This window comes from Lissotriton helveticus, chromosome 1_1 (assembly GCF_964261635.1).
Source record: "Lissotriton helveticus chromosome 1_1, aLisHel1.1, whole genome shotgun sequence".
In the NCBI taxonomy this organism is placed as follows: Eukaryota; Metazoa; Chordata; class Amphibia; order Caudata; family Salamandridae; genus Lissotriton; species Lissotriton helveticus.
In genome coordinates, this window is record NC_136057.1 from 1,994,720,105 (window position 1) to 1,994,735,499 (window position 15,395).

At 44.0% G+C, this 15,395-nt stretch overlaps 1 protein-coding gene across 1 annotated transcript in view; it reads left to right on the forward strand.

Annotated features, from left to right (window-relative positions):
• Window positions 1-591: 591 nt before the first annotated feature.
• Window positions 592-15,395, forward strand: part of LOC144776123 (putative defense protein Hdd11-like) — a 111,982-nt gene continuing 97,178 nt past the window's right edge. Inside the window, exons 1-2 of the mRNA XM_078659253.1 lie at window positions 592-703; window positions 6,778-6,976. Coding sequence (XP_078515379.1) covers window positions 6,778-6,976 — 199 coding nt within the window. The 5' untranslated portion in view covers window positions 592-703. The remainder of the gene's footprint in view (window positions 704-6,777; window positions 6,977-15,395) is intronic.

Below are 15,395 nucleotides of genomic sequence, written 5' to 3' on the forward strand. Positions count from 1 at the left end.
AAACCATGTCCAGCTATTGTAGATCTAGCAACTCAAAAAAAAAGCAACAAAAAATAAACAAGCATTGGCATAGGCAATAGGTTTTGGTTTTTTGGACCCTATAAGTATTTAGTTATGCAGCAGAATATCTTTGGTGCAACAACACCAACTGTTGCATGGCTAAGCACTTATAAGGTCCCAAATGCGAGACCAATTGGCTATGCCAATGCTTTTTTTTCCCAATAGTACTTTCTGATATTCATTTTATTTGGTTCTTTCTGTGAAAGACAATCCGACGTTACAGGACGCAAAAGCGTCACCTCAGAGCAGCTCGTTCGAAATACAAAACCAGTAACCCAGCTTGAAAATAAAAATTGTTCACTTTATCGTCGTTATAAGTGATGTGAACTACTTTATTTGGGAATAACAGCACATTTGCCTTATTGCAGTTTCACAGAGGTGTTTCTTTCCTAGTATTACGTGCTCTCAATTACAAGTTGTGGAGCGTTCTTGGAAAGCTTGGAACGCTCTCCGATAGATGTTCAGTAAGGTTAGCAGCAAGGGAAATGTATGGTTTTCTCCAGGGAAGGCGTGCTCCGCTGATGATGGGTTGTCACGTGGCCGCAGGAGGCTCACCTGGAGAAAAACATCATTCTTTGTTTTCCCTCTGCGCTCAGAACCTTTCTGCAGCAGACGGCGAGGGCACGTAGAGCGCGACCGCAAGGTAAGTGCCTCCTGCGTACTTCAGGCTGGTGGAACCGATAAAACAATGCAGATAAGAGCTGGGTGCAAATTCTCAAGATATTTTATCCGAAAATAGATGCAGTGCAGAACTGTTACTGGGGGGTTTGCATCTTTTACATGTATGGTATTGTACATTAACTTCACTATTGGCACCTAACATTTCATTCAGTGTAACAATGTGTTGCCGACGCGTTCCTTCCTTCATAGCTAGAAAAAAAATACCTCTTAAATATTAGTTTCTGGACCCGAGTTTTCAGGAACAGCATTCTGAAGCATTCTGTCACGCATCCTGTGTAAAAGTAACATTATCAGTTATGGTGTTAACCTGGCAGGGTTTGGAAAACCGTATTATCAGATAAAAACGTAACTGCACGTGTTTTTCTATTAATTTAATCACAGCAAAAGTCTCACATATTGCATGTTGATTGTTTGGGCACCATTTTAGTTCATGTTCTCATTCGGTTTTATGTCATCAGGTGCTCTGGGTTACTGTCCTATGTCCGCCTTTCACTATTCATTGCTTTCTGTTGGGTTAGTCCAATTAAGTTAGTTGAAATGAATAAACACTACGAGTACCACAATGCATTGTGCTGGTAAATGAAACCCCCAAAACGTAACATTGTGTCCCAGGCGACATGATGTAGTCTTAATTTTTGTGCATTTTAATCCATTTGGTACTACTGAAGATGTGAATAAATGAAGATATTTGGGAGCCTGGATTCTGTACTACATAAATCAAAGTACTTTAGAAGATAATGTAAATTACTTTGATCATTGGCAGTTCTGTTCTAATGGCTTTGTCCTGACGAGGCACCTTGTGCATCCGGTATTTCTAGTTTCCATCCTCCTCATCCTGAGAGTAATTTATTCCTGTATGACCCGAATTCCTCTTTTGTGTTGCTTTGTTACCCGGGGCACTGTGACTGTAGGGAGAGTTCACATCTATTATGTGCTTTACAGTGTCTGGCGCCGTCTCTTCTTACGCGCAGCGCTCCTGGGGATTTCCAGGGGGCTCATGGAAGCTTCCAATGAAAGACGATCTTAAACTTTAGTTTTAGGTGAAACCTTTGGCCGGGCGACGTAAACTCCGAAGGGCGCTAGGGTGTCTATGCGCGTGATTCTCTCCAAACATAGTGCACTATGTGACTTTCCATTACTGTGTACTATATTTGAGTTCCAACCCCTTTACCACCTTCTGAAGTATGCCTTGACTGCCCCCCTCGTGGCACTTTTGGAGAGACATGTTTACAAATGGCATGAAATAGTGTTATCATCTGAAACACCAATGGTAAACAACAGTATCCACCACATATCCCGCCCAGTAATCACCCTTTCCCATTATATGAAAATATTGTAGGGGACGGAAGGAGGGCCTTAGAAATAGACAGGGGACAAGTCGAGGGTGCAGGCGGGTAGACGTGTCTACCCACTCTTTTCACTGGGTGGACGATGTCGCCACCCTGCCAAGAAGGTGGGCAACACAGAAATATACTGAACTCGTCCAGTGTAATTCAGCACATTGTCTGTTTATGTTCCCAGCAGCAGCAACGTTCAGGAAGCAAGCGGGCGTTGTTATTTTAAATTCCAGCTGGGCCCAAAACGAGGGCCAAAGTGAAGGGGTTATGAAGGCCTCCTTTTGTTCAAGCATCTTAGCTGGGAACTATCCCAAGCCTCACACCTCGATGCAAATGAAATGGCGGGGAACAAAGGCACAGAGCTTGTTATAATACATACGCATTATACATTGATAATTAATCACACGTTTGTAAATCAATGTACAGGATGTGTTACAGAAGATAGTGAGGGTTACAAGGTGTAAGAGTCATATGTCCTTCATAAGCTCACTGTGCTATATTAGAATGATTACAATTTATGAACTGCAGGTAACAAAATGATCTGTGTGCTAAAAGCAGTAGCCCACTTACCAATCTACATAAAACGAAAAAATGTCCTCTGCGTATTTCATGATGTACTTTGCAAGAGACATCTTAATCCCCTATGCTACTTTGATTAAAAAATGGGACTAGGCAGCACACAGATCTTTCCAGCTAACATGTTAACTTACTGAGATATGTCGCCATAACTATTATTTCCTGAGATTTACTGGGCACACTAAGATCTCTGCATTAGGTGCCTGAACCCCATAACACATTTAAAACTTTGCAACCAGTTAAGCTGAACCGATTTACTGCCACCTTCTCATTGTTGCCAATTTATTTGTAGCAGAGTTTTAACAAATGAATGCATACATTGAGGGCCAGATTTTGCATTGGGATTGGTCACTTTTTTGGGACAATCCTGATGCAAAATCTAATTTGTTCATTATTGTAATACACACAAATTAACTCATGATAGACCTGATAAACATACGTGTTAGGTCTTAAGATCTGATGTCATTTCTTGTAATGCCACTTCTTGTAATGTCACTTCCTGTGAGGTCATGGGTTGTGATGCCAGGTGCAATGCCCATGTCGTGATGCCACACGCTGTGATTGCACATGCCATGACATCACTTGCATGCTGCCTAACTTGGTTAGTCCCCCCACTTCTTTTTTTTAGGACTTTGACCTGCAAATAGGTGCAATACAGATAGCAAGTGCTATAAAATAAAATATCTGGACAGGACCTAAGAGGGTGGCCGATTCGCTACAGTGGGCAGATACCACCACTAAACTTAACACCTAATCCTGACTTTATCACTTTACCTAAATATCCTGGAAATAATCAATGAATTCTAAATCTTGGCAAAATACATAATACAGTGCCATTTTCTGGGGAGGTAGTCCTTTGTGCTTTCTTTCAGAACCACTGCCACCCGTGTTATGGCTTACTGGGCTAGATAAAACTGTGGAACATGGAGACATGGTTTAATCCCGACCTCTCCATTTGGCTAAATGCTCTTTGACAATTACCTTTTGATATTATTAATCTATTCCCATTTTTTTGTACCAGATTGGCACTATTTAGAATTAATCTATAAGGTGTTAGTATATTAGTGGTAAAAAAAGAAAAACACCTAGATGGGATATTACCTTAGGGGAGGGCGGTAGACAGTGCCCACTCTCGTGATCTATTCACCAAAATCGAATGTACTAGTGAAGTAAGTAGTCATGCTTTACAATCCTGGGTATTAAACACGACCACATTGTTTCATCGTGGGCAAATCCTACTCTTCCCATTGGCTCTGTCCTTGTTTTTCTAATATGTGAGCACCTCAGATTTATTGGAAGAAATAAACTAGCAGGCCATATTACCAGCATTTGCTCCCATGGTTTTCATCCCCACATTCAGGGTTATTTTTTGCATTTTTCACCTATTATCATCTGTAAAGGCGGCTTTAGGGACAAGCCTAAAGCTGCCATTGATGCCTGATACAGTGAGATGCAGACACCGTGCCAGGTGTCCCATGTGACACCTGGCACGGCGTTCCACACCAGCTGAGTGCAGACAACAGGGCAGACCACCCAAACGTGGGACAAACCTGCCAAAACAGGCCCCTTGTCATTTGATAACATTTACTTACAAATGGAAGGAAGGATGAGAGGCTGAGTAGACCCACCATGATTCAAACCCGCGACCATGAGGACAAGCACAGATCCAGAGAGTTGATGCAATAGTCCATTGAGCCACCAAACCCAGAAATAGTGGGACTGGTGTAAACTAGTACAAAAAATGCTGCAAATGTTATTTTTGCCCATTTTTTAAGTAATGCCGGTTATGAACTAGCTGATATTATATTTCCTAGCATTTAATTCTGGAGGTTACCACAAATCATTTGCTGGTGGTAACAACGTTAGCAACAGCAGGAAAATGCTACAATAACTATCACAACATGAGCGCGAAAATCTGCTTTACCAAATCTCAATATTATTAGAGCTAATTGGTAAATCAGGCACACAGTCATTGTGAGAACCCCCTGCAAATTAATGTGTTCACAGTATTTTAACTAATATTGTTTTGAGCCCATCCATGTATGCAAAGTCAGCAACAAACAACTGATGGAATGGAACCACAGTACTTTAATTCAAGCATTTCCAGACATCACTTCTGCACTGAGTGTCCTGCGATCCTCTGGCCATGTTCTCATTTAAAGATATTTGCAGCCTTAATTAGAACTTGTCAATATTAGCACGAGATCATCTTCTCTTTAATGGCTGCAGCAAAGCCTTTGTGTCAGCTGTTCACTGCTCACAACTCACCCTGCGCATGCGCCGATGGAGAAGAAAAAGAAGTGCATGTAAGAAAGAAGAATGAAAGGGATTTGGGCTATTTTTTAAAGAAAAAGAAAGCAAATTGGCCATTGAAAGTCATCCCATGAGGGTTAATATCCCATTTAAATCTCATTATACATTAAGAAAGCCAAATTGCACAACTCTGAGAAAGAGGGTTTTCCTGAAGTAGGTGTTGGTGTGGTTTTAGTGTGAATATTCAAATAAAAGATTCTGTATGAAGTAAAACATGTGGATTGTTGTTGTTCTATACATAAGGATTTGCAATTGGAGGTATCAAGTACGAATTTCTTTTCAAAAGAATAAGTAGACGAACTTCCTATTGAAGAAATATCATTATGCCTTTTATTGCATAGGATCTTTAATGTCAATACTGCATGGGGTCATTAATATAGCTTTGGGCTATAGCGGCCCTTAAAGGCCCGCTCAAGCGTTTGGCAAGGGTCTTTAACAAGTTAGAGGACCTTTAATTGCTGGTATAGCTCGGCTACAGTGGGCTATAAACATTCTGCCCCATCCAGGCAGAATATTCTAATCTGGGCTTGAAATCCCCTCAGGCTCTGTGAGGCCTTTGTTCACAGCTCTTGATCTGAATGTTCTACAGCTAACAGCCTCATTGATGACCAAGGCTGTTAGCTTTTGAACATTCACAGCAAGAGCTGTGAAAAGGGGCTGAAGTCACCCCTAGGTTCTCCCCGGATTGGCTGACTGCTTTTTGTAGTTCAGCCAAGCCACAGAGAACCAGGAGCTGAGCAGCATTCTCCCACCCTCCTTCCTTAACATGCTCAAGTGTCTCTGAGCTAGGGAGGAGGGTAGTGGAAGGCTCCGGCGTGCCCTGCAGCACACACTCTGCCTTTTGTTCACCCCTGCCAACTCCATGTTTTTTGAGAGGCAGGTGAAAGACAGAGCTTTTTATTAGAACTTTGAAATGTTTAGAGCAGCGGGTCTATATGAGTTCGTATTGGCCTCTGCTGCTCCATTATCTTCAATAGAGCTCTCAACCTTCCAGTGCCTGTTAGTGCATAGAGCCTTTAAAGTTCACTACTATGTGGGGCCTTTGAACGTTTATTTAACTGAGGTCATTCATTTGCGTCCTACCTAGGGCTACTGGGACACATAACATTTAAAGAAATTGATGCATGTCCTGCTAGGACCACTATTGCATATACTGTCTGGTATCATTGCTGCTTGACATCGGCTAGGCCATTGATGCATATTAATGTTGAGAGCACAGACAAATTAATGTCTTGGAGGAAAATTGATATCGCATTTCTGTCTGGGATCATCTATCATTAGAGAAAAATAAAGGGACCAGTGCAACTTAGTAATCATATGTTTCATGCATCTTCTGGTGCACTTGATTTACCAAACCTCTCTCCAAAACACAGGATGGATAAGTCTTAGCTGATGCCCGGATTAAAGAGAGGCGCGAGGCCAAATGTATTGTAAATATTTTTTTAAATGTATTCCTGGCTTTTAGTTAACATGAGCAGGCCAGTCAGAGGTAGTTTTAGAGTACTTTTCCAAGCAGCAGTTAGGAAATATTAGGGTTGTGAAAAGGAGGTGGATCTTCAGGTGCTAATGGAAGGTCATATGTCAATATTTTCACTCAGAGGTTTCCTGGTTGATTGTTTTAAGGATGAGACAGTGTGGCAGCATATACCTATTCATGCACTATGAATGACTCCCTGGAGACACGACAGGCTGGTAAATTGGCCATGTGTTCCATAGCTCCACAAATTAATGTATGTAGGAAGTGTCAAATGATTTTGAAATGGAATCACTTTTTAATGAGAAGCCAATGATATACTTATGTGTTTTGCAGATGACGTTTCCAGTCTTTCAGACACTCCTTTTTGTTACCCTTGGGCTTCCTATGCATGTGCTGTCCTATGGGAATGGAAAGGTCGAACCCGCCTGTGTCACGATGGAACCACAGCATGATACCACTGCACAGACTTCAGCTGCGCCTTACACCATAACTGTAGATAGAATGGTCTACAAAACTCAAGACACCATTGGAGGTAAGAACACACATCACCAGTGAATAAAATGCAGTCAAATCCCTTGTACATGTATTTATCTAATAAAGGTCTTTGCCAAAAGAGAGGTTTGGAATAAACATACCTACAACCTCCACTAACAAAAGGTAGAGAAACAAAAGTAAATAGAACAAAAGAATAATTCCTTACTTGGTGCCCGATACACAAAGTCCACCTCAGTGCATAAATACCGTAGTAAGTGTAAATGGCCGACCACTTCTCGTCAAGCACATTTCCTTCAAACTTTGCGCATGACCCGTTGCGCCGGGGCAACACCTGCTCTCTTAATCCACATGGCAAACTGAGCTCTCAGCTCAGCCTCTCACCATCAGTTTCAACTTAGTTCCTCATCAAAGACCAGGAGGACTGTCCTTCTCATACCAACTGATCTCAAACAACTAGCCTACTGGAAAGCACTAAAAACCCGTCTGTTTTGCTCTTGATTCCTAAGCTTCTGTTTTATTGCTTTCTCAGCAGGCTCTTAGTGCCAGGATCCCATATGGGTGATAGCCAAGCTCTCCGTTTTTTTTATTTATTTTAGATTCATATGCTATCTAATTTGAGTCTCCAAAAATCACGTAGCAGTGGTTGAAAAGTAGCACACACCCCTTTACAAAACGCATTAACTACTCAACACCTCACACTGAACTAACTACTTGAAATCGGACACCAAGTGAGGAATTTTAATTTTGTTGCATTTGTTTTTGTTTGCCTACCTTTTGTTAGTGGAGGTCGTGGGTATTGTTTCACATGCCAACATATCCCGTATGTCAAAGTACTTACCAGTAGTCTTCAATTTGATTTTCCTACTTTCTGACTAATGCAGTGGCCCATTAAAACTAATGCTTCCTACTGTTAACACACTAATATCTTTAATATAAAGACTGTGATTGAAACTTCCAACATAATAGGTCATACTGAAGCGTCCTGCACATATAATCTTGAAATGTAAAAGCATTTAGAAAATATCCTTAAATCTTTCTATTGAAAGGTAATACGACAGAAAATCAATAACAAGCTGTGTTATCTCTTAACATTGTCTGCTTTGCTGGCTTCATCTCAAACGAATTATTTACAAACAATAAGTATATGAGATGTGGTACCTTTAAATTGTGGGTGACGAAAACAGTTTAGGTTCATAGGGTCATTAGACTTATATTCCTAACTTTTAAATTCTCCATTGTTGAAAGACAATTCTTACCAAGCTTCCATGAACAATCTTAGCTTGATAAAATTGTGCAGTGTACCAAACTAGGCTTTGACCTTGTCTTGAAGTCTAGTCATAAACTGTTTTCTGTCATGATCTGTGGCCTGAGCTCACATCTTTGTGCTCCCAACGGTGATGGATCAAGCCCTGATCTGTTGACTGGGTAGGAGTGTTCTGATTAACTCAGATACTCTGTCCATCACCACCCCCTTTTTGTAATTATTTTGGCCACCATGAGTGTGGAAGGGTATGCTCAGACATGAGTCCCTTGCTCATAGCACCATCAGGATTCAAGCAAGCCGGGCCGAAGACGGCTGTAATGCCAGAAACCGGTCCCCGGAAGCTTGTTTCCTTTCCAGTAAAGAATTGGCTTGGTAGTTTGGTCTGCCCTGTTCCCATGATGCACTGGGCCAGGGACAGACTAATTTGCATGTAGCCAGGTTCTGAACTGGGATGGTGCAGTGAGCTAAAAAACGGTGATGGATCAAGCCCTGATCTGTTGACTGGGTAGGAGTGTTCTGATTAACTCAGATACTCTGTCCATCACCACCCCCTTTTTGTAATTATTTTGGCCACCATGAGTGTGGAAGGGTATGCTCAGACATGAGTCCCTTGCTCATAGCACCATCAGGATTCAAGCAAGCCGGGCCGAAGACGGCTGTAATGCCAGAAACCGGTCCTCGGAAGCTTGTTTCCTTTCCAGTAAAGAATTGGCTTGGTAGTTTGGTCTGCCCTGTTCCCATGATGCACTGGGCCAGGGACAGACTAATTTGCATGTAGCCAGGTTCTGAACTGGGATGGTGCAGTGAGCTAAAAAACGGTGATGGATCAAGCCCTGATCTGTTGACTGGGTAGGAGTGTTCTGATTAACTCAGATACTCTGTCCATCACCACCCCCTTTTTGTAATTATTTTGGCCACCATGAGTGTGGAAGGGTATGCTCAGACATGAGTCCCTTGCTCATAGCACCATCAGGATTCAAGCAAGCCGGGCCGAAGACGGCTGTAATGCCAGAAACCGGTCCCCGGAAGCTTGTTTCCTTTCCAGTAAAGAATTGGCTTGGTAGTTTGGTCTGCCCTGTTCCCATGATGCACTGGGCCAGGGACAGACTAATTTGCATGTAGCCAGGTTCTGAACTGGGATGGTGCAGTGAGCTAAAAAACGGTGATGGATCAAGCCCTGATCTGTTGACTGGGTAGAAGTGTTCTGATTAACTCAGATACTCTGTCCATCACCACCCCCTTTTTGTAATTATTTTGGCCACCATGAGTGTGGAAGGGTATGCTCAGTCAAGAGTCCCTTGCTCATAGCACCATCAGGATTCAAGCAAGCCGGGCCGAAGACGGCTGTAATGTCAGAAACCGGTCCCCGGAAGCTTGTTTCCGTTCCAGTAAAGAATTGGCTTGGTAGTTTGGTCTGCCCTGTTCCCATGATGCACCGGGCCAGGGACAGACTAATTTGCATGTAGCCAGGTTCTGAACTGGGATGGTGCAGTGAGCTAAAAAACGGTGATGGATCAAGCCCTGATCTGTTGACTGGGTAGGAGTGTTCTGATTAACTCAGATACTCTGTCCATCACCACCCCCTTTTTGTAATTATTTTGGCCACCATGAGTGTGGAAGGGTATGCTCAGACATGAGTCCCTTGCTCATAGCACCATCAGGATTCAAGCAAGCCGGGCCGAAGACGGCTGTAATGCCAGAAACCGGTCCCCGGAAGCTTGTTTCCTTTCCAGTAAAGAATTGGCTTGGTAGTTTGGTCTGCCCTGTTCCCATGATGCACTGGGCCAGGGACATACTAATTTGCATGTAGCCAGGTTCTGAACTGGGATGGTGCAGTGAGCTAAAAAACGGTGATGGATCAAGCCCTGATCTGTTGACTGGGTAGGAGTGTTCTGATTAACTCAGATACTCTGTCCATCAACACCCCCTTTTTGTAATTATTTTGGCCACCATGAGTGTGGAAGGGTATGCTCAGACATGAGTCCCTTGCTCATAGCACCATCAGGATTCAAGCAAGCCGGGCCGAAGACGGTTGTAATGCTAGAAACCGGTCCCCGGAAGCTTGTTTCCTTTCCAGTAAAGAATTGGCTTGGTAGTTTGGTCTGCCCTGTTCCCATGATGCACTGGGCCAGGGACAGACTAATTAGCATATAGCCGGGTTCTGAACTGGGATGGTGCAGTGAGCTAAAAAACGGTGATGGATCAAGCCCTGATCTGTTGACTGGGTAGGAGTGTTCTGATTAACTCAGATACTCTGTCCATCACCACCCCCTTTTTGAATCGTTTTGGCCACCAAAAGCGTGGAAGGGTATGCTCAGATGTGAGTCCCTTGCTCACTGCACCATCAGGATTCAAGCAAGCCGGGCCGAAGACGGCTGTAATGCCAGAAACCGGTCCCCGGAAGCTTGTTTCCTTTCCAGTAAAGAATTGGCTTGGTAGTTTGGTCTGCCCTGTTCCCATGATGCACTGGGCCAGGGACAGACTAATTTGCATATAGCCGGGTTCTGAACTGGGATGGTGCAGTGAGCTAAAAAACGGTGATGGATCAAGCCCTGATCTGTTGACTGGGTAGGAGTGTTCTGATTAACTCAGATACTCTGTCCATCACCACCCCCTTTTTGAATCGTTTTGGCCACCACAAGCGTGGAAGGGTATGCTCACATGTGAGTCCCTTGCTCACTGCACCATCAGGATTCAAGCAAGCCGGGCCGAAGACGGCTGTAATGCCAGAAACCGGTCCCCGGAAGCTTGTTTCCTTTCCAGTAAAGAATTGGCTTGGTAGTTTGGTCTGCCCTGTTCCCATGATGCACTGGGCCAGGGACAGACTAATTTGCATATAAACGGGTTCTGAACTGGGATGGTGCAGTGAGCAAAAAAACGGTGATGGATCAAGCCCTGATCTGTTGACTGGGTAGAAGTGTTCTGATTAACTCAGATACTCTGTCCATCACCACCCCCCTTTTTGAATCGTTTTGGCCACCACAGGCGTGGAAGGGTATGCTCAGATGTGAGTCCCTTGCTCACTGCACCATCAGGATTCAAGCAAGCCGGGCCGAAGACGGCTGTAATGCCAGAAACCGGTCCCCGGAAACTTGTTTCCTTTCCAGTAAAGAATTGGCTTGGTAGTTTGGTCTGCCCTGTTCCCATGATGCACTGGGCCAGGGACAGACTAATTTGCATATAGCCGGGTTCTGAACTGGGATGGTGCAGTGAGCTAAAAAACGGTGATGGATCAAGCCCTGATCTGTTGACTGGGTAGGAGTGTTCTGATTAACTCAGATACTCTGTCCATCACCACCCCCTTTTTGAAACATTATAAAAGTAGCATTTTCATGAGTAGCAATTTAGAATTTGAATTTTAAATTGTGATTTCAGAGACACCAGACTTGAAGGGCTATCTCTTCCCGACTGGAAATTACACTTATGGATTGTAACAAGGTTTTCCCAATGTTATCCTCTGGCAGAGAGATATCTTGCAGTAGTGAAAAACCAATTTGAGAGTTTCTCACTACCAGGACATGTAAAACATACAGGTACTCGTCCTGTCTTTTAAATATATTGCACCCTGCCCTACTGGGTTGTCCAGGGCCTACCTTAGGGATGATGTATATTTATAAAAAGGGACCATTAGAGCCTGGCAAAAAGTTTGTTTTACCAGGTCGAAATGGCAGGTAAATTGCACCCACATGCTTTTTAATGGGAGGCCTGAGACATGATTGGAGGGCTACTAACATGGATGGCACAAGCAATGCTGCAGGCCCACTAGTACCATTTAAATTACAGGCCTTGGGTACATGTAGTACAAGTATAAGTAAATTCAATATGCCAAATGGAGATGAACCAATATTTTCATGTTTAGGTGAGAGAGCACAAGCACTTTAGCACTGGTCAGCAATGGTTAAAGTGCACAAAGTCCTAATACAAGCAAAATAATATCAGAAAAGTACAGTAGGTAAGCAAAGAGTTGAGGGGAAGACAACCCTAAGGCTGTGCGAGGTAATAGTGTTGACGTGTTGCAGTTTCTAAAGCAGATGGACTTGGCCCTTTCTGCAGGGTCATCCCCAAACCTTTTGCATTTGTATTGTATCTGTATTTTCATTTTAAAAACCGCATTATGCCCACAGGCCTCAAAGCACTAGCACAGGTAAAGAATACTGCTGAGAAAAGACCAGAGCACTACAGTCACAGGGGAAAGAAGAGCCAGATTTTCAGTTGCTTGCGGAAAGCTACATAGGAGTTCAATTCTCAATGTGGGTGGACAAGGTATTCCACAATTTGGCTAGGCTACTGAAAAAGAGCAACCAACCCATCTGGCTTTCCGGAATCTAGGAATGGGCACCTTTCTAAGAAGAGATGATGAAAGCTGTCTCTTAGGGTTATGCCTATCAATCAATCAATTAATTAATCAGAACATTTATAGAGTGCGTTACTTACCCGTGAGGGTCTCAAGGCTCTGGAGGGGGTAGAGAAGCAGCCGCTGTTGGAACAGCCAGGTCTTAAGAAGTCACCTGACTGTTAGCAGGTCCTGGGTCTGTCGAAGGTGGATGGGGAGGGTGTACCATGTCTTGGCGGAGAGGTGGGAGACTGATCTGCCGCCGGTGGTCGTTTGGCAGATGCTTGGGATGGTGTGAGGGCGAGGTCAGCGGAGTGAAGCTGGCGGTTCGGGGTGTAGAAGGTGAGTCGTTCGTTGAGGTATGCTGGTCCGGCATTGTGGAGTGCTTTGTGGGCGTGGGTGAGGAGCTTGAAGGTGATCCTCTTGTTGACCGGGAGCCAGTGCAGGTCTCTCAGGTGGGCGGTGATGTGGCTGTGGCAAGGGATTCCAAGGATGAGGCGTGCGGAGGCGTTTTGTGTGCATTGGAGTCTTTTCTGGAGTTTGGCCGTGGTTCCTGTGCAGAGGGTGTTGCCGTAGTCCAGCCTGCTGCTGACGAGGGCTTGGGTGACCTTCCTTCTGGTTTTGGTGGGGATCCATCCAATGAATCGCTGTTCTCAGGGGTAATGGCCCCTGATCGACTATGCAGAGCACTTTAAAAGTCACTCGCTTTCTAACTGGGAGCCGGTGAAGGAAGCGCATGCTTTCCCTGACTGAAAAACGTTAGGGTACATCCAGTACCAGACAGGCTGCCACATTTTGAATGGCCTGCAGTCTGTTAATCGAGGACTTGTTAAGGTATAAGTATAAAGCATTGCAAAAATAAAGGCATAATGTAATTAATGCTATAACCACTGATACTCTGAGTTCAACCGGCATGAGAGAGAAAATCTTTTTCAGGATTTTAATAATGAAAAAGCAAGAACTCGGAGGTAAGGGTATTATCAAAGATGACCCCTAGATTTTTCGCAGAGACAACTGTTGTAGGTAAAGGCCACCAGAGTTCTGACCACACCGTGTGCTTACCCCTTAATATGAAGATCTCCATTTTTTTGGGCATTTAATTTCAAACAGTTCTCCTTTATCCAAACACTGATATAAGTCATGCAGAGTTTAAATTTCTCTGCAACCAGCAACATATTGTCTGATAGAGAGACAATGATTTGGGTGTTGTCCACATAGGACAACACCTGAAGGCTGAATGCCCGCACCAGTTTAGCCATGGGGAGCAACATATAGATTAAACAGGGTTGGGCTGAGGGGGGACCTATGCTGAACTCCACAAGGCAGCTGGAACTGTTCTGCCTTGAAATTTCCACAACTGACTGTTTGAGTTCTTTTCTTCAAGAAAGAACTCAGCAGATCCAAAGCAGTATCCCTCAGCCCCACTTGAAGCGATTTTTTTCACCAAGCGGGATGGGGATATCGTATCAAATGCCACCAACGGATCCAACATTACTAAGATGGCTCTGCCTCCTTGATCCACTTGGCAACAAATGGAATCTGCCGCAGCAACCAGTTCCAATTCCATACTATGACCACTTCGGAAACCATTCTGTGAGAGATCCAGAAGGTCCTGAGTGATAATAAACTTGGCCAATTCCTGATTGATATATTTTTCAAACATTTTAGCCAGAGCAGGCTGGAGGGAGATGTAGCCAAAGCAGACAGGAGGGAGATTGGGCCAAAATATTTACAGTCCACTGGATCCCCATTTGGTTTCTTTTTAAGGGTATTAATAACTACTGCCTCCTTCCAGAGTTGGGGGAAACACTGCGACATTGTTGCAGAAAGTTTGAGAGTTACCCAATGTTTGCTGGACCCGAGGAGTAGAGCGCTCTTTACCCACCTTGAAAAGTTTGTTGGGAGTATTGCAGGCAGATCATATTTTATTAATGTAATAAGAGGATTTGACAGCCACAATGGTATGCTTGTACATAAGAATCAGCTCTTTATGTTTGCATTTCTTCTCTGATATAAGATTTGCCCTCCACCTCCGTTCTTGCCTATTAAAGTGCCATCTGAGGTCTTTTAGTTCCTCTGAGAACCACGGTGCGGACGCTGTAGTTGTAGTACCAATCTCATTTTTAATTGGGGCAACCCATTCAATTGCTGCCGTCACCCAACTATTAAATTTCCCTGCCATCGGTAATGCCTCACTGAGTGCTAATTCCATATTTTTGGAAGAGATTTTACACTGCACCTGTTCTATTCCCTTCTGCAGTGTGATTTAAAAAGTCACCGCTATGTGGTCCGTCCAACTTAACGGGAGAATGTCTCCCCTCCACCAAGGCCAAATGGTTGGCAAAAATCCGATCCTCCGTGTTGGTGATACGACCCTGGTGTGCAATCTTGTGTGGATGCAGAGGTGATGGTGTCCCCGATCTCTGTGGTGTATTTGCAGAGCAATCGGGCATTGAGCAGGAGGCAGTGGAGATGTCCAGGTGCAGTTGTGGTGGGGGCGGTGGCTGTTTGTGAGGGTACTCCAGCAAGCGAAAGGTCCCACTGTTGAGTGTGGCGAGCTGCAGCAGCAGCTGTTGTTGTGGAGTCTGGATTCCAGGGCTATGATCCGGCACCGGTTTAGCAGCTGGTGATGGGAAATCCAGCGTTCCTGGTGCTAGTAATTTTATGAAACAGACATTAACACCAAGAAAAGTAAAAAAAAATTAGCGTAACATGTGCTCTAATCACAGCGGGATCTTCTTGCTGAGGCCCTCCACTTTTTGCTGAAATCGTTTTTGTTAGCTTTAGGACTCTGTGCACTTTAGCACTGCTAACCAGTGCTTAGATGCTTGTGCTCTACCCTTACAACTTGTAACATTG